Source organism: Hyperoodon ampullatus, assembly GCF_949752795.1.
Source record: "Hyperoodon ampullatus genome assembly, chromosome: 7".
NCBI lineage: Eukaryota > Metazoa > Chordata > Mammalia > Artiodactyla > Ziphiidae > Hyperoodon > Hyperoodon ampullatus.
The window spans coordinates 10,296,395-10,318,482 of NC_136920.1; the positions used below are offsets into that span (position 1 = coordinate 10,296,395).

Below are 22,088 nucleotides of genomic sequence, written 5' to 3' on the forward strand. Positions count from 1 at the left end.
CTCCCCCCTCAACACTGGCAAATTAACCCTGTACGGACTCAAGAAGGTCCCCATCTGAGGGGGGAGGCAAATCTCCAAAGAGATTTTTTAATGGAAGAATTTGTTGTCTGAAGCCACTAAAATGCCCCACCCTTTGGTCCCTCCTCTTGGACAGCCCCGCAGCCCCATGGCGTCTGGTCCAGCCCAGCTGAAGACAGCTGGACAGAAGTCAGAAATATCACTAGACAGAGTCAGTCCCTCCCCTCTCCCACCTCCTCCAGCCCAGCCTCGACCTCTCCTTGGCCCTCACGTTCCAGGCGGGCCTCCCAGGCTTAAAAAGCCTGTGGTGGGCTTCCCTGGTGGCGCAGTGGTTGAGAGTCCGCCTGCCGATGCAGGGGACACGGGTTCGTGCCCCGGTCTGGGAAGATCCCACATGCCGTGGAGCGGCTGGGCCCGTGAGCCATGGCCACTGAGCCTGTGCTCCGGAGCCTGTGCTCCGCAAGGGGAGAGGCCACAACAGTGAGAGGCCCGCCTACCGCAAAAAAAAAAAAGCCTGTGGTGACATTACCAGCCCCGCCCCACTCCAGGGTCTAGCTGCGAGGCTTCCTCACCCTCAGTCCCTCAATTCACCTTCGTCCTTCCCAAGCCTCAGTGTGTCCATCTGCCAAATGGGTGTAACCATCCCTGCCTCACCTACCGGTCTCCCAGGTCGGCTGTAACGATGCAAACAACATTAAATCAGAAACTAGCCAGTTTTTTGGAGGGGGTGCCGAGAGGCCGGCATCCCGGGGAGGGAGCGGACTACAACTCCCATCCGGCTCCGGGGCCGCGGGAGTCCCCAGCTCCTCTCCCCGCGCTGAGGGAAAGGCTGCCCCTGCTCCAGGGGGCGAGGGAAGCTGCAGTGCCCTGGGCATCCCCCACCTAGGACAGGGGCCGACGAAGGCCATGGTGGGCCTGGGCCTGGGGCCGCGAGAGGATAAGTGCGGCCGTCCGGGCCGCGATGGGACACCCCTTCCCCCTCTCCCCCCCTCTCCCCCCTCCCCCACCCCGCCCCCTCTCCCATCCCCACCCCACCCCCCATCCCCCCTACCCCTACCCCACCCCGCCTTCCTTGCTCCGCCCCGCCCAGGAGTTACTCTTCGGGGCCCGCCCCCCCACTTCCTGGCCGGGAGTTGGGCCCGCCCCCGCGCGCCTCCGCCCTCCCACCTTCACCTCCAGTCGCGTCTCCCATTGGCCGGTGCACACCTGCCCGTCCGTCGGGGGGCGGGGCGGAGGGTTGGGGCGCGGCGCCCAGGTGAGGGCGCGCAGGCGGCTCCGGAGGAAGGTGACAGCAGGGAGGGCGGGAGGGTGGGGGGAGGACGCGCGGACCGACAGACGGACGGACCGACGGGCGGGCATGCGGGCGGCTCGACTCTAGACTCCGGCCGCAGCCATGGAGCGGCGGTTGCGCGCGCTGGAGCGGCTGGCTCGGGGCGAGGCCGGCAGCGGCCCGGGGCTCGACGGCCTCCTGGATCTGCTGCTGGGGCTGCACCAAGAGCTCAGCAGCGCCCCCCTGCGGCGGGAGCGCAACGTGGCGCAGTTCCTGAGCTGGGGTGAGTGGCCCGGGAGGGACCGTGGGGGGGTGGCCCGAGGGACACCGCGCCAGGAGCCTCTCCCTCCGTGCTCCACGCCCACAGACCCTCCCGCGGGGAGCCGCACTCCCACAGGTTTCCCCCCCTCCCAGACGACCCGCACTGGCCCTGATACGTGCCACCAGACGCCGGCCCTCTCGGTCACCTGCACACTTTACCCTTACTCAGATTCACACACACACTTGTTCCCACTCCCAGAACCTGGCACGTGTGCACCACACACATCTCACTCAGACACAGAAACTTGGCCCCAGGTACAGACCCGAGACACATGTACACAGTACACGCTCCACACAGAGTCACCTCATGACCTGTGAGAACACAGCCTTTCACACGGAGACCCCTGTGCATGTGACCCACTGACAGACATGCTTTCTCTGGCTCCCACATTCCACAGACACACTGAGACCCTCACGTGCAGCTCCTGGAGAGACCCAGGGAACCCTGCCGACCCCCGCACCCACGCTGGATCTGATACACACTTGTCTGCTTCTGCTCACAGATCCATTGGTAGTGCACACTTGCAGGCATCCCCCGCCCACTCCACCCCACACTTCCACTTCCCTGCACACCAGACCACCCAAGACTGGACACAGGAACCAACCTCAGACCCTTTGTGTGCAAGCGGCTGGCCAGGCCTCCTGAGGGCTGCTCCCCAGGCCTGGGGAAGGGGGCTGGATGGAGGTGGGTCTGCACCCCTTCCTGGCGTTGACTCATCTGAGTCACTGGGAGTGGCTGGCCTGGGATGACCCTGAATCCAGTGTGGGCACTGGTGCCACCCCCAGGGCTCCCTGGTCACGCCCGGCCAGGCCATGGGGGAAGGACATGGGGGCCCGGCTTGGAGGGCGGGGTGAGGCGAGTGTTTGCCCAGTGGGCGACTAGCATTCCTGGCACTCCTGAGATCTGGACAGGCACGAGGCCCAACCTGGCACGGTTAGGGGCCTGTGAGACATGCCAGTGAGTTGGGCCCTGTGCCAGCCCTTTCCTCTAGGGTGAGGGCAGTCAGAGGGCCCCTGCCTCTGCTGCCCACCTGTCTCCCCCGTACTCCTGCACCTTATGCGTGTGTGTCTGACTGTGTTGTCATCACCCGCTGTGATACCCACACACACGTGTGCTCCTCCCTGCCTGCCTCTGGCACCTCTGCCCTGGACCCCAGCGTGGGGGCCTGTCTGTTGACATCTCCCCAGGTAACTCACAGAGCGGTGACTCACTCTGCTCCTGCCTCAACTTGTCCCTGCTCCTGCCCAGAGCCCCCATCCCTGCAGCAAGGCAAGGGGACTGGGCAGCCTGTCCTGGGGTCCTGGATCCTCCTGGCTCTGGGCCCCAGGCTTTGACCCCTGTCTGGCTGATGGGTAGCCACCTCACCTCAGGTTCCCCCTTGCAGACCTGCAGCTGCGCCTCCCCAGCTGCACACATGGACCCAGGAAAAAGACAATTAATTTCTGTAATGAGGTTTCCACACCACCCATGCTGGGGGGGTTCTGCCTGATAAACCTGTGGAGCAGCTCTCTGTCCCAACCACAGACCTGCCCAGCTGGCAGGGAGTTTACCTGCTGGCAGGGGGAAACTGAGGCAAGGAGCCAGACTGTAGCTGCCCCCAACCCCGGCTGCCCCCCCTCACCTCCCTAAGTTTCCAGGCCCCAGTTCCCTCCCACGGGCCTGGGGCTCCTCCAGGCCTAGAAGGGCCGGGGAGTGGCTGGACATGTCCTTCCTGGGAGTGTCAGGGCCTCTAAGGAGGAGGTTCGTGGCCAGAGGCAGGTCCAGAGAGCGAGGCAGGGCTCAGAGTCGTAGGGCTGGTCAGGCCTGGAGGAGATCCTGAGCACTCACACCCTCAGGTGCCAGCATCAGGCGCCAGGGAGAGGTGTTTTGGCCCTGTTTTTGAGTCTTGTGAGAACCTGGGCAGACCTCACTGTGCCTCCGGCCTGAGGAGGCCCCACACGGGGAGCACAGAGCCTGCCCTCCCAGAGCCCTGGAGAACCATGCCCTACCTGTCCTCTGGGGCCGCCCCAGGCCTCACTCCAGCCAGGTACCTCTGTGCCTACAGAGGGACCCACAGCTCCTCAGTGGCAGAGAAGCCTCTCTGGGGACAAGGAATGTTGCCAGTCCAGTTTCCCAAGACAGGCCCTGGCCTGGTCCTGCTAAAGGGCCAAGAACTGTGAGCTGGGGGTGGGAATGGTATCCCCATCATTCCAGGGTGACCTGGCCAGCCATGGTCAGCCCCCAGGCTGGGGAGAACTACAAATCCCATCAGCCCCTGGGATAGAGGCCACCTGGAATCTGGGGACAGGGGTCCAGGGAACCATGGATTCCGGGGGGACCAGGTAGTCAGCCAAGTCAGGACCCTACCTTCCACGCTTCCTGATCGTGGCTGAATGGGTTGCAGCTCCTGTCAACCCCTTGGCCAGAGGCCATCCCTGGGGAGGTCATCCCTGCCCTTGTGGGAGCTGCAGGTGAGAGAGAGCCTCCCTGCAGGCTCTCTGAGCCCCACTTTGTGTGCCCTCAGTCAGTCCCTTCATAGCAAAAGTGAAAGAGCTGCAGCTGCAGAGAGATGACTTTGAGATCTTGAAGGTGATCGGCCGAGGGGCCTTCGGGGAGGTGAGCAAAGGGCCTTGGGGTAGCGGGTAGGAGGGCGTTTGCACCCAGGCTGGACTGATCCCAGTGCTCTCTGTGGCCTCAGGTCGCTGTGGTGAGGCAGAGGGACAGTGGCCAGATTTTTGCCATGAAAATGCTGCACAAGTGGGAGATGCTGAAGAGGGCCGAGGTCAGTGTTGCGTCTGGGGGAACTTTGGGTGGCTACAGGCCTCCAAGACCTGCAGGGGAAGCGGCCGGGCATGGCTGCCGCACTGGAAGAGGATCCACCCCCAGCAGCACATATTCCTCCTACCCCTTCCACACAATAAGCCTTTCTTAGAACAAGCAGAATTGTTTGTTCCTATTTTCTTCCTTTTTTTTTTTTTTTTTGGCCGCCTTGGGGCTTCGTTGCTGTGCGCAGTCTTTCTCTAGTTGCGGCGAACGGGGCTACTCTTTGTTGTGGTGCGTGGGCTTCTCGTTGCGGTGACTTCTCTTGTTGTGGAGCACGGGCTCTAGGCGTGTGGGCTTCAGTAGTTGTGGCTCGCGGGCTCCAGAGCGCAGGCTCAGTAGTTGTGACGCATGGGTTTAGTCGCTCCACGGCATGTGGGATCTTCCCGGACCAGGGTTCAAACCCGTGTGCCCTGCATAGGCAGGTGGATTCTTAGCCACTGCGCCACCAGGGAGGTCCCCCCATTTTCTTTATGATAACACTGAGGCCCAGAGCCATAAAGCACAGGCTCAGGCTCACACAGGTGACCTTGATCCACATTCCTAGACTTACTGAATCTTCCTCCATCCCCTGAGCTGGCAAGATGGGGTTCCTGGGCTCCGATCCCACCCCCCTCCCTTACCCGCTGTGCCCTGAAACTGTTGCAGACGGCCTGTTTCCGGGAGGAGCGGGACGTCCTGGTGAAGGGGGACAGCCGCTGGGTGACCGCTCTGCATTACGCCTTCCAAGATGAGGAGTACCTGGTGAGGATGCTCAGCAAAGCTGGAGGGGGGTTACCTGGGGACAAAGGAGAAGGCTTCTGGGGGCCAGAAGCACTGATCCAGGAAGAGAGAGCCCCTCCTACTGTGACCAAAAGGCTTCCACTCCCCACCAGCTCAGGCCTAGAGCCTCCTGCCTGAGCTTTGGCTGGGAGCTGGCTGCCCCAGAGCTGCTGGGAGACACAGCCTTGCCTTCCCAGAGCCCTGTGGGACCCCTGTGAGGCGGATGGGAGATGGGTCCCTGGGGCAGGTGCCCCCCCCCCCCGCCATCTGATTCTTGCCCCCTGCCCACCACCTTCTAGTACCTGGTGATGGACTACTACGCTGGAGGGGACCTCCTCACTCTGCTGAGCCGCTTTGAGGACCGTCTCCCGCCCGAGCTGGCCCAGTTCTACCTGGCCGAGATGGTGCTGGCCATCCACTCGCTGCATCAGCTGGGCTACGTCCACAGGTGGGGTCCCCAAAGCCCCTGCTGTACTTTCAGTCCCTGTTGACAGCTCTGGGGGCAGCTGACCACATAAGTGCCAAGCCCTGTGCTGGGTGCTTTGTATGCACAGAACCTTTGAATTCTCACACCCAAAACCTTGTGTAATGGGAGCTGCTACCATTCCATTTTCCAGATGAGGTAGTCAGGGCTTAGCACAGGTAAGCACCTGGCTCACGGTGACTCAGCCAATGGGTGGCCGAGCCGTGGGTTGCACTGGGGGAGTCTGACTCCTGTGTCGCCCACGGTACACACAGCTACCTCCAAGGGTCGTCCTTATGGGTCCCTCTCCCCAACTTAACCACCTTCCTTCTTGGGAACCAGGAGGCCTGGCCACCATCCTTCCCCCCTCCCACACGTGGGCACACTGCTCACATGTGGATGCAGGAACATGTGCGAGCATACACACACTCACCCAGGCATGTGCCTAAATGCACATCCACATGCACAGATCAAGCCCCTCACTCTCCCTGTCCTCCCCCAGGGACGTCAAGCCGGACAATGTCTTGCTGGACATGAACGGGCACATCCGCTTGGCCGACTTTGGCTCCTGCCTACGGCTCAACAACAGTGGCATGGTAAGGGACCCCGCCCTAGATGGGGACAGAGGAGAACCTGGCTGGGAGAACTCCCAGGGGAACGGGAGTCACCAGGCCTAGTGCAGGTGGCATCAGACTCCCAGGGGAAGGAGGGGCTAGGCCTGGGGCCCAGGTGTGGGCACCGGGCCAGCCAAGCCCTAGAGAGTTGGGGTGCTAGGCCCAGACCCGAGGCCATGGTGAGGGGCCGAGCCTGAGGCCATGGTCATGACGTCATCACCACCACCACCCACAGGTGGATTCGTCGGTGGCAGTGGGGACGCCCGATTACATCTCCCCTGAGATCCTGCAGGCCATGGAGGAGGGCAGGGGCCACTACGGCCCACAGTGTGACTGGTGGTCCCTGGGGGTCTGTGCCTACGAGCTGCTCTTTGGGGAGACGCCCTTCTATGCTGAATCCCTGGTGGAAACCTACGGCAAGATCATGAACCATGAGGTCTGGCCACCAGGCCCTGGGGTTCTGGGAAGGCAGCGGGACTCCTGAGGCTGCGAGGTTGGAGATGCCCGGAGGCAAGGGTGGGATTCTGGACACTCACCTGCACCCCTCCCCCGGGCCTGCAGGACCACCTGCAGTTCCCCCCAGATGCGCCCGATGTGCCGGCCAGTGCCCAAGACCTGATCCGCCAGCTGCTGTGCCGCCAGGAGGAGCGTCTGGGCCACGGAGGGCTGGACGACTTCCGGAACCACCCCTTCTTCGAAGGCGTGGACTGGGAGCGGCTGGCGACTAGCACTGCCCCCTACATCCCCGAGCTTCGTGGGCCCATGGACACCTCCAACTTCGACGTGGATGACGACACCCTCAACCATCCAGTGAGTGGAGGGACCCACAGCAGTGGGGAAACTGCCTTGAATCTCAGTGGCTGTGGGACCCTCCCCCACACCACGAAGTTTCCCAAAGCAGTTGCTGGGCTGGGGATGAGGCCTTCAGACCCCAGAGGCTCATGGGAGTTATGGTTCACCTGGGTTGGTTCACCTGCACTGAGGTGGGTTGTGCCAAGTGAAGGTCCTTTGACCACAAGTGTCATCCTGTTAATCAGAAATCATATAAGAAAGAAACTCCCAGCAGCACCTGGGAGGCTGGAACCTCAAAGACTTATGGGAGTTGTAGTCTTTTGCGGTGGGGGGGGCTGTGTTATCCCTCTAGGTTCCCACCTGAGCAGGAGGAGGTCGGTACTCAGTCCCAGGGGGTCTCCTGGGTCTCGAGCCTCCGCCTGGAGCTCTACCTGTTACAGGTACGGAGCTGTACCTCTCCTTCTCCTTCTGCAGGGGACCCTGCCGCCACCCTCCCACGGGACCTTCTTAGGCCACCACCTGCCATTCGTGGGTTTCACCTATACCTCAGGCAGGTGAGTCTAGTCCTCACACACCTGGTGGGAAGCTGGGGTCTGCTGGCCTGGAGAACACCAGGAGCGTAGCCCATCAGGACCCTGGGAAGGTAACCAAATGGCCCACTTGGTATCCGCATGAGACAGGTGCTCGGGAAGTGTGCTCTGAGCCCTCAGCCGGACAATCCCCCATGCCCTCAAGGTCCTGGTGGGGCTGTGCCTCCTATGGGTCCTGCCCCAGCATTTGGCCCTCACAGGACCCTCCACGGCTGGCTGGGCGAGTACTGGACTCGGAACCAGAGGCCTAGTACCGCTCCCGAGCCTCACTTTGTACCCCTATAAAATGGGCAGGATGCTCTCAGCCCAGTTCCGTTTGTGGGGCTGGCCTGAGACTGCAACGAGGTCCTGGGGGAGTGGGAGTTGCCAAGTGTAAGCAGATGCGGATGCGTCTGACCCTCACTCGTGGAGTGCTCACTATGTGCTGGGTGCGGGGTCCCCTGGGCCCTTATCACTGAGACCTCTTGACGGCCCTTGGAAGAGCCTCGAGCATCACCTGCATTTTCCTGTGAGAAAACTGAGATTCTGATATGTTCAAGGTCACACAGCTTGTAAGGGCCAGGGCTGGGGCTTGAACCAGGGCCCGGGGACCCTGGAACCACTGCTCTGGGCTGCTGCCCACACTAACAGCCTGGGGCCTTTCTTCCCAGCACAGAGCCCAGACTTGGGTACAGAGCTGGTGCATAGTGGGTGTTTCTTAGGTGAATGAATGTTTGGATGCAGAAAAATGGAGGAGGTTGGGGGGTGGTTCTCTGCCAACTCTTGTTGCCCTGCTCTCCCCAGTCTGGGCCCTGAGAGCAGTTCTGAGCAGTTGGCTTCCCTGGAGCGGAAGCTCCGCTGTTTGGAGCAGGAGAAGGTGGAGCTGAGCCGGAAGCTCCAAGGTACCGGGGAGCGCTGGGCTGGGCAGGGTGGGTCTGCCCCGGGGGCTGCCGCTGCAGGACGAGCTCCTCACCTGCGGGTGCCCCCCACCGCAGAGGCTCTGCAGACCCCCTCAGACCATCGGGAGCTGGAGCAGCTACAGAAGGAAGTGCAGACTCTGCAGGACAGGCTGTCAGGTACCCCCAGCACCCCGTCTCTTTCCCCTCTACCCTCACCTTGGGGGCCGAGCTGTTTTCCCAGCACACCTGAGTCCAACCTGGGTTCCAGTCCTGCCCCTGCTCTGTTATGTGCTGTGTGATCTTAGGGAAGTATCTTAAACCCTCTTGAGTCTGCATGTAGAAAATGGGCCAAGCTGGGGTGAGGGTTCCGTGAGATACTGCACATAGAGTTCCTGGCTGAGGCTGGGCTCTCAGCATGTGCGGGTCTCAGTGACAATTCCTGGCAGAGACGCTGAGGGAGGGCAAGGTGGATGGACGCCCGGCTGGTAGCCCAGGCCAGGACAGTGACGTGCAGCAGGAGAGAGACCAGCTCCGCCAGGTAGGGCTTGGGGAGGTGGCTGAGTGGCCCGGAGTTCGATGCTAAGGAGGTCCGTGCCCTGACTCCAGGCCTTGCCCTCCCCACCGCCACCTGGACCCCAGGAGCTGGTCGAGGCGCAGGCAGGGCTGCGGGCGCAGGAGCAGGAGCTGTGCAGGGCCCAGGGGTGGCAGGAGGAGCTGCTCCGGAAGCTGCAGGAGGCCCAGGAGAGAGAGGTGGCCATGGCCAGCGAGACCCAGGCCCTGAACTCCCAGCTGGAGGAAGCCTGGAATGCCCAGAGGGAGGTGAGTGAAGGGCGGGGACAGCAACAGGGCCCTGCCCCCAGGACCTCTGGTGTGGCTGGAGGAAGGCTGGGGAGCTCGGTTCGGGGTGCTGGGAACACCAAGTGCCTTTGCACCCCCTCTGTGGCTGGCCGAGGCCTGAGCGAGGGAACAGGTAGGGTGGGCAAGGGTCCAATGCCTCCACTCCTGCTGCAGTTGGCGGAGCCTGAGAGTCTGGAGCAAGGCCAAGAGTTGGGGTGGACAGGGACTTCCCTGGCGGTCCAGTGGTTAAGACTCTGTGCTTCCACTGCAGGGGGCGCGGGTTTGATCCCTGGTCGGGGAACCAAGAGCCCACATGCCGCGGCCAAAAAAAAAAGAGTTGGGGTGGGCAGGGTCAGCACTAGCTGCCTCTGCACCCCATCCCAGCTGCAGGCCCAGGTGGCCACCCTGAGCCAGGAGGTGACGCAGCTCCAGAGACAGCAGGAACGAAGCCTGGAGAAGGAGCCTCCCCAGATCAAGGTGGTGGGGCCTTACCCCCTGCCAAGTGGCACTTCTCTTGGCCTGAGCCCACTCAGGGTCCTCAGGGCCAGGGCCCAGGGGTAGGGTGGGCCATGGCTTCTTGGGCCCCTGCCCTGACGCCTCTCCATGTCCTGCAGACCATCCACACCGCCTCTGAGACCAACGGCACAGGATTGCCTGAGGGCAGCAGGCCTCAGGAAGCACAGCTGAGGCAGGAGGTGGCTGCCCTGCGTGTGCAGCTGGAGCAGGCCCGCGGCCACGGGTGAGCTGGGCAGCCAGGGCAGGGGACAGGGCGAGGGCCCGAGCTGGGAGTCACAGAGCCGTCCTCCTCGCCCGCAGGCCGAGTGGGAAGGAGGAGGCTCTGTGCCGGCTGCAGGAGGAGAACCAGCAGCTGAGCCGGGAGCAGCAGCGGGTGAGCAGGGCAGGCAGAGGGCCGGAGAGACAGGCAGGAGGTGGGACAGAGGCGGGGAGCCGGCAGGACGGGTGGGCAGAGCTGCCAGGGCTGCGGGCCAGCCATAGTGGGTGAGCGAGGGTGGACACGGGTGGGCCTCAGGGGCGCTGGGGCCCCTGGGGGCTGAGCCCACCTTCCCACCGGGCCCCCAGCTGGCGGAGGAGCTGGAACGGGAGCAGCAGAGCAAGCAGAGACTGGAGGGCGAGCAGCGGGAGACAGAGAGCAACTGGGAGGCCCAGATTGCCGACATCCTCAGCTGGTGGGTGCCCCAGGGCAGTGGGCAGGGGCCGGGCCCAGGCAGGGCTGAGGGCGCAGCCCCTGACCCTGAGCCCCCTTCCCAATCAGGGTGAATGATGAGAAGGTGTCAAGAGGCTACCTGCAGGCGCTGGCCTCCAAGATGGCCGAGGAGCTGGAGTCCTTGCGGAACGTGGGCACCCAGACTCTCCCTGCCCGGCCGCTGGTGAGCCCCGGGGACCCCCGGGGGGAGGGGTGCCAGGAGCCGCACGCACTCCACGGGTAGGGACGCTAGCTCACAGAAGATCAGGGACTTGCCTAAACTCACACCGGGTCAGGGGCAGAGCTGGGGCTTTGAGCCTGGCCAGGTGGTGTGGTGGGAGAGGGCCTCTGAGGTAGCCAGGCCCTCGGGGCATCTCACGTTGATTCCCCCTGGCCACCAGGATCACCAGTGGAAGGCACGGCGGCTGCAGAAGATGGAGGCGTCGGCCAGGCTGGAGCTGCAGTCAGCACTGGAGGCCGAGATACGGGCCAAGCAGGGCCTGCAGGAGCGGCTGACGCAGGTGCAGGAGGCCCAGCTGCGGGCTGAGAGGTGAGACCACGGGCAGGCACCGCGAGGGGCCCAGGACCCGCGCGGAGGCCTGTGGCGAGCTCTTGCCTGGTTCTCCCCAGCCGTCTGCAGGAGGTCGAGAGGCAGAACCAGGGCCTGCAGCAGGAGCTGGCTACCCTCCGGGAGGAGCTGCGGGCCCACGGGCCGGGGGGTGAGTGGCCGTCTGCGTGCCTTGTCCTAGAGCAAGTCCTCTGCTCCAGGTCCCCAAGGAGCCCCACGACAGCCTGGCCGGGCTGTGGAGACAAGAGTTTGTTCCAGACTCTGCTGCCTAACCCGCTATCTGTTAGCTAGCACATACTGAGCACCTGCTGTATGCCAGCCCCCCAACCCTTCCCGGCCTGTGGTCATTTCCCCATTTTACTGAGGTGGAACCTGAGGTCCCCGCCCTGGCCCCTGGTTTCCTCAGTGACAAGTGTTAGGGTGGAGTCCCTGGTCCCAGTGACCCGTGCCCTCTGTTTGCAGACACCAGGTCCTCAAACTCCCTGATTCCCTTCCTGTCCTTCCGGAGCTCAGAGGTAAGGACGGGCGCGGGGCTGGCTGGGGGCAGAGTCCCAGGGGAGGACACGGGCACCTTGACTCTGCCTCGCCCCATTCCCCAGAAGGATTCCACCAAGGACCCCGGCGTCTCAGGAGAGGCCCTGAAGCCTGGGCTGGAGCCCGAGCTGAGGCCAGAGGGCCGCCGCAGCCTGCGCCTGGGGGTGAGGACCGACAGGAGACCCGCAGTTGGGGGGGGGCTGGGCCCCACCCTCTGCCTGTGCACGGCCACCTGTTTGCTCGCCCTTCCCTGCAGGCTGTGTTCCCCAGAACGCCTGCTGCTACCACACCCCCTGCAGAAGGTCCTCCTGCAAAGGTCAGTGCCCAGCGGGGCGGAGCGGAGGCACCAAGCCATCCTGCCAGGTTTCCAAGGACCCGCTTGGGTTCCCCCCACATGCGTCCTGGCTGGCACACTGCAGTGGGGCTGGCGGTGGCGGCAATGAGTTTTGAGTACGACCACAGGCTCGCTGGGGCTCAGAGTTCACACTGCCACCTGGCTCATTCCCTGGTCTTGCGCAAACCTCAGGGTGGCCGGGGTGGTGGTGGCAGCGGCAGGGATGCGGGGCGGTGCAAGGCCCTCGGAGGCCGGGATCAGGCATGGGTAACGTGTGTGTCCCCCTCCCCAGCCTGGCTCACATACGCTGCGCCCCCGGAGCTTCCCATCCCCCACCAAGTGTCTCCGCTGCACCTCGCTGATGCTGGGCCTGGGCCGCCAGGGCCTGGGCTGTGACGGTGAGACCCTCACCCACTTCACCCCCCTGCACACCAGCCTCCCACGCGCCAGCCACAGCCCCTAGGTGGAGGGAACGGAAGTGGCCCCGAGCCTGCCACACCCAGGCAGTTTCAGCCCAGGCCACTGGCGCCTCCCGGTCAGCATTTGCCACTGCTCCGTTTTCTTTATCTTTTCTCACTTTATGGGGAATCGGTGCCAGCTCGGGTCACCACGGCCCGAGGGGAACTGGGGCTGGGAGTGCCCAGGGTCCCAGGTCCGGGCCGTCCACACCCCACCTCACACCACCCGTCGGCTCCCGCTTTCCCCACAGCTTGCGGCTACTTCTGTCACTCGACTTGTGCCCCACAGGCCCCACCCTGCCCCGTGCCCCCTGACCTCCTCCACACGGCCCTGGGAGTGCACCCTGAAACGGGCACGGGCACCGCCTACGAGGGCTTCTTGTCGGTGAGCCAGCACTGGGGGAGGGGGAAGACGGGCATGGGTGGCTGGGCCCTGGCAGGCCCTCCCACGCCTGCTCTCCCCCCAGGTGCCACGGCCCTCGGGTGTCCGGCGGGGCTGGCAGCGAGTGTTTGCTGCCCTCAGTGACTCGCGCCTGCTGCTGTTTGATGCCCCAGACCCGAGGCTCAGCCCGGCCAGCGGGGCCCTCCTGCAGGCACTGGATCTGAGGTGAGTGCCAGGCGGTAGTTTGGGGCAGGGGATGTGTGGGTCAAGGGGGCAGCCGGGGCCGTGCGACCTCTGACCTGCTCCATGAACCTCCCAGGGACCCCCAGTTCTCGGCCACCCCTGTCCTGCCCTCGGATGTTATCCACGCCCAATCCAGGGACCTGCCCCGCATCTTTAGGGTGAGTTCGGGGTGGGGGGGGTGATGGACCAGACCTCTGTCTGCCTCTCTGTTGTCCCCACTCCAGCCACTTCTCTCCATCTCCATGGTTGCCCCCTTCCTCCCGCCCCCCTCGCCTCCACATGGACGGCTACAGTGGCTTCCGCTCTGGTCCGTGTAGCTACACTTCATCCTGCAGTGCGGTTTTCCATATGTGAAGCTGGTTGTGTCCTGCCACGTTTAGGACCCTTCTGCGGCTCCCCATCGCCCTCAGCGTGCTCCTAACCGTAGCCTTGAGGCCCCACATCTCTGACCTGCTTAGCCTGGGTGAAGGGGCCCCACCCTGTGGTCCCACGATGCCCCATCCTTCCCCTCCGATGGCACTGGTCCCAGGGCTCTGGAGTCGTCCGCATGCTTGTCTGACCACCCCACCTGGCTTATCACCTGCTGCAAGACAGCACCTAGCACTGCCCTGGGCAAGCCGACGCCGGTGCTAATAAGCATCAGCCCATGGAGAGAGGGACGGGAGGAAGGACGGCTGGCTCTTGGCCCTCTGCCCCCCAGCCTGGGTCCCCGCCCGCAGGTGACGACCTCCCAGCTGACGGTGCCGCCTGCCACGTGCACCGTGCTGCTGTTGGCGGAGAGCGAGGGCGAGCGGGAGCGCTGGCTGCAGGTGCTGGGCGAGCTGCAGCGGCTGCTGCTGGACGCGCGGCCCAGGCCCCGGCCGGTGTACACGCTCAAGGAGGCCTACGACAACGGGCTGCCGCTGCTGCCCCACGCGCTCTGCGCCGCCATCATCGGTGAGCCTCACGCAGAGGGGGCGCCGCCCAGGCAGGCTCGGGGGAGGAGTCCCGGCCTGCCACGGTCACTAGGGCCGCTATCACTGCCCAGTCCCTGCAGCCCTGAGCTGTGGACTCTCCTGCACACGTGTCCTCCTCGCCACTCCTCTGGGCACAGCTGTGTGATGAGGGACCTGGGCTGAGGGTTGGGAGCCTGGCTTCTGCCACTCCAGTTCTCTGCGCCCTCCTTTCTGCTTTTTCTAAAAGAATCTCAAGTGAGCGAAAAGAGCAGAGGCTTTAGGAAGAGGGAAAGGAGGGTTCCGCTCCTGACTCTTACCAGCAGCCAGGTGACCATGGGGGAGCCTCGCACTGTCTCCTATGGGGCTGCTGTGTTCAGCCAGGAGCCTGGTGCACCGTGGGGCCTCCGTATCGGATAGCTGGGGAACAGGAGAGGAGGCTCCCTGGCCTCCCCCAGCAGCCAGGCCCTGAAGCGGCCCTGCCCCGGCAGGCCGGGGCCTCTCCCTGCAATCCCTCAGGACGGGAGCTACAGGAGCCGCTGCCCGCGTCCTCCAGGTCCCCTGTGTCAGTCTGGAGCCGGGGGACAAGGGCATTTATCGAGCAGGGATTGCTGTGAGCTTAACACTCACCCTGCACTGCTTCATCTCTTCACAGCCTCACAGCAGCTGTGTGAGAAAGGTTAACCACTATTATCCCCGTTTTACATAAGGGGAAACCAAGGCTCCGAGAGGTGACGTGACTTACCCCAAATCCCACAGCTCAGGGTGGGGGGCCTCTCACCCTGACTCCTGTCCCCGTGGCCCTTCCCTATTAGAGCCAGTCCAGACTCTGGGACAGAAGGGTCCAGTGATGCAGGGACAGTGTCCTCAGGAGAAACCGAAGCTTAGCAAGGGCAGGCAGACTGCCCAGTCTCCTGCCTCTGCATGGGCCTTTGGACCCCTGACCCTCTCCCTCCCTCCCTCCACCAGACCAGAAACGGCTTGCTCTGGGCACTGAGGAGGGGCTGTTTGTGATCCACCTGCACAGCAACGGTACCTACCAGGCTGGGCCAGGGCGGGGGTGGGTGCGCATCAGCCCCAGGGGACAGAGGAGGCTGGGCACCGACCCGCTTCTCACCGACCTGCCGGTGACACTCTCCCTTGCCAACCCCACAGACATCTTCCAGGTGGGTGAGTGCCGGCGGGTGCAGCGGCTGGCCGTGAGCCCCACCGCGGGCCTTCTGGTCGTGCTGTGCGGCCGCGGCCCCAGCGTGCGCCTCTTTGCCCTGGCCGAGCTGGAGAACGTGGAGGCATCAGGTGCCAAGATCCCCGAGTCTCGAGGCTGCCAGGCCCTGGCAGCCGGGCGCATCCTGCAGGCCCGCACCCCCGTGCTCTGTGTCGCAGTCAAGCGCCAGGTGCTCTGCTACCAATTGGGTCCAGGCCCGGGGCCCTGGCAGCGCCGCATCCGCGAGCTGCAGGCACCAGCACCTGTGCAGAGCCTGGGGCTGCTGGGTGACCGGCTGTGCGTGGGCGCGGCTGGCGCCTTCACCCTCCACCCGCTGCTCAACGAGGCTGCGCCCTTAGCGCTGGGAGCCGGTCTGGTGCCTGAGGAGCTGCCCCCATCCCGCGGGGGCCTGGGTGAGGCCCTGGGCGCCGTGGAGCTCAGTCTCAGTGAGTTCCTGCTGCTCTTCACCACCGCCGGGGTCTATGTGGACAGCGCCGGCCGCAAGTCTCGCATCCAAGAGCTGCTGTGGCCAGCAGTGCCCACGGGTTGGGGTGAGGCCTTTGGAGGGCCAGGCGGGGTGGGGCCCGACACCTGCGGTGTACCACACGTTGGAGGAAGACAGGGCCCTGCCCAAACTCCTGAGCTTGGATTTGGAGGCCAGCGTGTGTCCTCCTGCCCGACCACACCCTCGGTGGCTTGCACGGGATCTTCCTCCCATGCCTCAGCTCATGCTCTTCCCCTGCCTGAAGTACTCTCCTTTTCGTACCTGGCAAACCCTTAACCGAGTCCAGCCCCAGTGGCAGCTCAGGGCCTAGAGCTGGTAGGCCCTCCAGAAATGGCCCCCATGATTGCTGTCGTTATCGTTACGGCTTTCACGCTCCCTCCCTCCCCCCACAATCGATCCTTGGCTCCTTTTTGCTGCCCCACCTGTGTTCACACCTGTGCCCTGGCTCTGTGCACCTCCTGTGGGGGGGGGCCTGCACTTCTTCATCACATCCAGTACCCAGCCCAGGCAAGCGCACCCCAGAGGCTATGAATGTTTGGCGGAATGAATGAATGAATGGACAGGGCAGCGGGGGAGTCTCAAATGTCCACAGGTAGCTGGTGTGATGGGCTATGGCCTGGAAGAGAGGGACAGCGCTCCTTTCATGAACAATCGCCCATCTGGGGTGAGGCCTGTGGGTTGGGTCCAGACTGCTGGGGGCCAATTCCCAGCTCTCACTCACCACGGAGTGAGACTTAGCTCTGGGGTTTCCGTTCCCTCATCTTAAGTTAGGGGCAATACTACTACCTGCCCAGAGTTGTTTGAGAATTAAAGGAGGAAAAATATGCAACATGGTTAGAACTAGGCCTGACATGGCTTAGAGTGAGTGCTCCCTGATTGTTATCTCTAACTTGCTATGGAGGTTGGGTGGGGCAACCGGGAGAAGAAGGACCTTTGGTGGGGCGTGGAAGTTACAGTGCGGTGACAGTACACAGGGTGTTGCCTGTGACAGGGAGGGGGAAAGAAGCCCAGAGAGGTGCCTCACTTGCCTGGGGCTGCACAGCACAGTTTCCCACTCTACAGGTTACGCAGCCCCCTACCTGACAGTGTTGAGCGAGAACGCCATCGATGTGTTTGATGTGAGGAGAGCGGAATGGGTCCAGACGGTGCCACTCAAGAAGGTGGGGGCCTGCTCAGATCCCTGGGGCTGGACTGGGGTGCGGTCGGGTAGTATGGCGTGACCTCTGTGCCTGCTGCCTCAGGTGCGACCCCTGAACCCAGAGGGCTCCCTGTTCCTCTTTGGCACCGAGAAGGTCCGCCTGACCTACCTCAGGAACCCGCTGGCAGGTGAGGGAGAGTGGGGATGGGAGGGAGGGGTGTGACCCTGAGCACCAGTTGGTGGGATCTGGTGAGCACCGCCCAGCTCTCTGCTTCTCCCGCAGATAAGGACGAGTTCGACATCCCCAACCTCACCGACAACAGCCGGCGCCAGCTGTTCCGCACCAAGAGCAAGCGCCGCTTCTTCTTCCGCGTGTCGGAGGAGCAGCTGCAGCAGCAGCGCAGGTGCGCGTGCGTGGTGCGGTGGCTGGGCGGGGCCTCCTTGGGGGCGGGACGAAGCACGAGCCTCGCCGTCCCGGAGAGGGCGGGGAGGTGTCACCTTCGCCGCCTTCCTCCCCTCACCCCTTACCCCTGTAGGGAGATGCTGAAGGACCCTTTTGTGCGCTCCAAGCTCATCTCAACGCCCACCAACTTCAACCACCTGGTGCACGTGGGCCCTGCAGACGGAAGGCCCAGCGCCAGGGACCTGCCCCCGGTGAGTGCGAGTCCTCTAGAGCCAATCCCAAGCCTCCCTGGTGAGGCTGAGCCCATCACCGGCCTCTGCTTACTTGGGACCCGGGACCTCAGGGCGTCCAGGCTGTGCGCAGTTCATTTGACCTGGTTCCAGACTTCCATGCTGTCCCCAACAGGTTCCGGAAGAGAAGGGCCGAGGTGCCCGCAGCTCTGGCCTGCAGCGGCCCCACAGCTTCTCCGAGGCCTCGCGGCGCCCAGCTTCCATGGGCAGTGACGGCCTCGCTGGAGACGCGGACCACAGTAAGGACAGCCTCACAGCCTCCACTACCTCTGCGTCCCTCCCCCATGTTTCCATCCCCTTTGGACCCTTCAAACCTGACCCTGGATTTTTGTCCCCTTGCTCATCCTGCTTCTGGAGCAGTGAAGAGGAAGCCTTGGACGTCTCTGTCCAGCGAGTTGGTGTCCTGCCCCCAGGGATCTCTGAGCCCCGTGGCCTCCCTGATACAGGTGAGCCAGTGGGGGCTTTCCCTTTCCCCATTCAAAGGCAGCCATTTCTGTTTCGTGCTGGGATCTGAGGCCAGAGAACGAGCTGAGCCCATCCCTGCCTTGGATGCTAAGAGATGCTGACTCTCCCCTGTCTCGCCCCTTAGTGGGTCCCAGCAGGGGCCTGGAGGCAGGTCAGCCTAGGTCTGACTGTCTTGGCTCTGACTGTCCCAGCGGTGTGGCCCCGGGTGAGGTGCCCAGCCTCCCTGAGCTTGTCTCGCCTGTAAAATGAGGTTATTGTTATGAGACCTGTAGGAAGTACCTGGCACAGGGGAGAGCACCACAGCAGGAGAGCTCTTGGATTTTTTTTTTTTTTTTGGCCACGCCACATGGCTTGCGGGATCTTAGTTCCCCGACCAGAGATTGAACCCAGGCCCTCAGCAGTGAGAGTGCAGAGTCCTAGCCACTGGCCTGCCAGGGATTTCCTGCTCTAGGAACTCCTGTGGGCGAGAGGTCAGAGGAGGGAGCAGTCCACTCTGGCTGGGGACCAGGAAGATCTAAGGACTTGGGAAGGCTCCCACTCCCCCTCCAGCCACGTCTCCACCTGCCGCCCCCACTGCAGCCACACCAAGCCACTCAGAGCCCTGGGACCACCGTGTTCTTTCACACCTCCAGGCTCTTACCCCTGTTGTCTCCCCTGCTTCTCTTGAAATGCCCTTTCCTGTCGTCCACCTGATTAAGGCCCAGGCCATCTTCAAGGCTCTGCCCCACTGTCAGCTTCTCCAGAGACCACGTGGCTGCCTGGCCACGTGGTCACTGCCACCCTCCTCCCTCCACCTCCTAACTGTTGATCCTGCTGTGCTGTGATTTTCGTCTGGGTTCCTTGATTGTGGGGGTCAAGTTTGTCTTCTGCCTGGAGTAAAGCCTATTTGTTGATTGAATGTAGAATGGAGTGAATGAACAAAGGGGCTTTGGTTTGGGCTCCAGAGTTCAGTAGGATTTCCTCAGGCTCTTCTCACGTACCCCTACCCCACCTCACATCTGACCTCCTCTGATGGCCCTGCCGCAGCAAGGGATGTGTCCTGGGGAAGCCTCGGGGAGGCACTGACCTGGTGAGGGAAGAGTCCTGCTTCCTCTTTCTTTCTTTCTTTTTTATAAATTTATTTATTTATTTATTTATTTTTGGCTGCGTTGGGTGTTCGTTGCTGTGCGCGGGCTTTCTCTAGTTGTGGCAAGCAGGGGCTCCTCTTCGTTGTGGTGCATGGGCTTCTCACTGCGGTGGCTTCTCTCGTTGTGGAGCATGGGCTCTAGGCGTGGGCTTCGGTAGTTGTGGTGCACGGGCTCAGTAGTTGTGGCTCGCGGGCTCAGTAGTTGTGGTGCACGAGCTTAGTTGCTTCGCGGCATGTAGGATCTTCCCGGACCAGGGCTCAACCCGTGTCCCCTGCATTGGCAGGCGGAGTCGTAACCACTGTGCCACCAGGGAAGTCCCCTGCCTTCCTCTTTCTACCCTGACTTCCTTCTGTTTCCACTCCAGGTCTCAGAACGGCCCCGGAGCCTCCCCCCGGCCCCTGAATCTGACAGCTCCCCTTGACACCCTCCGGCGGGGCCCAACCCCCAATCCCAGGACCGAGAGATGCGAGAGAGCAAAGAGCTTGAGGAACGCCATATTCCGGCTGGTCCGGAACGTGTGGAAATTCGGACTCAGGGTGGGCCTGGCCTGGGCAGCCATGGCCTGGGTTGCTAGGACAGGGCCGGGGCGGGGATCTGACTCCCAGCCTTCATCCCGCCCTTCGCTCTGCTCCCAGCCACAGCCTGTGCTAGCCATGGGGAATAGGATGGCCCCCTTCTGCCCTGGGGGCCCCTCTGCACCAGTGTCCAGGGGCGATTTTGCCAAAGCTCTCACTTCCAGGTCCAAGCCCCAGGAATCCTGTGAGCAAGAGTCCAGAAGAGGGACAGAGAGGGGCCGGGTTCCTGGGAGCGGTCTGGGGTCTTGGCTGTGGACTGTCTAGCCCCCAAGGAGGTTGAGTTGGGGCATATCGCAGTCTTGCTCAGGGCAGGAAAGACAGGCTCTAATCCAGAGGAAGAGATAGAGAAGGAGGAAGAGGATGTCGGTGAAGGAGGTGAGAGAGGCAAGGGGGAGGAAAGGAAGTGCAAGAGGAGGGGAGAGTGATTGGAAGGAGGTGAAAGCCATCCAGAGGAGAAGGAGAGAAGGATAAAGGAGGAACAGTGGAGAAGAGAGAGGCCAGAGGAGGGGGTGGAGGAAGAGGGAGCTGGGAGAGCACAGGCACAGGCGCCTTCTGTCTGGGGCGAGTCGGTGCGGGTGGGAAGAGCGAGGGGCTCCGCGAGCCAACTGACGTTGTCATCTAATCTGTCCAGGAGGAAGGTAACTCCGAGCCAGGGATGGGATGGGGGGGTATTTATAAGGGCTACTTGGTGGGAGATGGGCACCCTACGGGTTTCCAGGCACACTCTGGCCCTTCGCAGAAAGGCGGGGGGTCCTTTTTCTCAAAGCTTCAACCACCTGTGTATTAGGGGATCATAGGGGCATTTTATTATTGATCACAGTCATTATTATTGTTATTATATTACTATTTTTATTAAACCTCCCCCTACTGATGAGTAGGGAGCAAAATAAGTATTTATCTCCTCAAATGCCATATTCCCGGGAGGGATAGACCCTGACACTCTGTGAGGCGGTAAGAAACCAATAAAGACAACTTTGTAAGCTGCTGGCCTCCCCGCCTGGATCTGTCTTCCTGGGGTTTAGAAAATGGAGGGAGGAGTGGGGGCATCAGAGACAGCTAAAGACCAGGTTGTCTTCCCGTATTTTCACAAATCGGATGATGTTTACATGGGGGTAAGTGAGGAGAGTTTAAAAGCGAAGGGATGGGGCTTCCCTGGTGGCGCAGTGGTTAAGAATCCACCTGCCAATGCAGGGGACACGGGTTCGAGCCCTGGTCCAGGAAGATGCCACATGCCGCGGAGCAACTAAGCCCCTGCGCCACAGCTACTGAGCCTGCGCTCTAGAGCCACAACTACTGAAGCCCACACACCCAGAGCCTGTGCTCCACAACAAGAGAAGCCACCGCAACGAGAAGCCCGCTCGCCGCAACTAGAGAAAGCCCGTGTGCAGCAACGAAGACCCAGCTCAGCCAAATAATTAATTAATTTAAAAAAAAAAAAAAAAAAAAGCGAAGGGACGGTTTACGAAAGTGTGGGCAGCATCAGGGGAACCCACCAAGGAGTGGCGGTGCCCTGAGCCCCAACCGCAGTGCAGAGCTGTTATCACCCCCAGGTCAGCCGGGCAGGAAAAGGCAGGTGTTACCCTGCGGGAGCTGTGGCTCTCAGTAGAAGCACTTGGCCATGGCCAAGCAGGAAGGCAGCCCAGGAAATTAATTCCTCCGCCTCACTCTACTCCCTCCCTCCCATCTCCTGCTTCCTTTGGTCCAAACCCAAGCAGCAGCCAGAGGCCCCTAGAGCTGAGTTTCTGCATGTCTAGAGGGCAGCCTTTGGGGTCCAGAGCAGGGTGGAGATGGGAGGAAGTGGATCTGAAGAGCACATCCTGCTGCCCAACCCAGGTGAGACTGCTGAGAGGAGTAGGGGGAGGGGAGGTCTGGGAGGGGTCTCACTTGTTCTAATCTGGGGTGTCCATGACTGGGCAGGACCCAGGCCTTGAGGCTGGGCTGGGTGAGGCAGGAGGATAAGGGCTTCGTGCTGGGATCAGGGCAGGCTGTGCCCTAAGGCTTGTGGAAGGCCCTAAAGGTAGGGAAAGGGGCCTGGTTAGAGATAATGGATTGGAGGGTGCCCGTGAAATTCCAGGGCCTGGTTAGGAGTGCAGCCTTGATTCCAGTCTAGTTCTGCTGTCATGGGCAAGTTACCTCTCTAAGCCTCAGTTTCCCCATCTGTAAGTGGGGATCATAAAATCCATCTCATGCGAGGTTCTGGTGAGACTTTGGCATGACAATGAGTGTAAAATTCCTTCAGCTCACTCAGGAAATATTTGCCTATGGAGATGCAGAAGCCCAAAGAGAGGGCCCAGGGCAGGGACACTGAGGCCTCTTGCAAACTAGGGCCTCCAGCCATCCTCACCAAATTGGAGAAATGGCTGTTTCCCTGGCACCCCTCA

At 62.4% G+C, this 22,088-nt stretch overlaps 1 protein-coding gene across 1 annotated transcript; it reads left to right on the top strand.

Annotated features, from left to right (window-relative positions):
- Nucleotides 1–1,411: 1,411 nt before the first annotated feature.
- Nucleotides 1,412–20,691, top strand: CDC42BPG (CDC42 binding protein kinase gamma; the record flags this gene model as incomplete). Its single annotated transcript, XM_079708077.1, has 37 exons — nt 1,412–1,571; nt 4,114–4,205; nt 4,288–4,371; nt 5,058–5,153; nt 5,471–5,619; nt 6,137–6,230; nt 6,484–6,684; nt 6,810–7,058; nt 7,515–7,594; nt 8,414–8,511; nt 8,605–8,685; nt 8,955–9,046; nt 9,115–9,327; nt 9,730–9,822; nt 9,960–10,084; nt 10,162–10,234; nt 10,426–10,532; nt 10,619–10,733; nt 10,951–11,099; nt 11,180–11,268; nt 11,580–11,632; nt 11,717–11,815; nt 11,908–11,967; nt 12,278–12,383; nt 12,695–12,828; nt 12,911–13,050; nt 13,145–13,226; nt 13,788–14,004; nt 14,970–15,032; nt 15,156–15,755; nt 16,772–16,869; nt 16,951–17,035; nt 17,131–17,251; nt 17,384–17,501; nt 17,656–17,779; nt 17,901–17,986; nt 19,497–20,691. 37 exons carry the CDS (start codon nt 1,412–1,414, stop codon nt 19,551–19,553), a joined length of 4,683 nt encoding a protein of 1,560 aa, XP_079564203.1. The 3' UTR covers nt 19,554–20,691.
- Between the last annotated feature and the right edge of the window lie 1,397 nt (nt 20,692–22,088).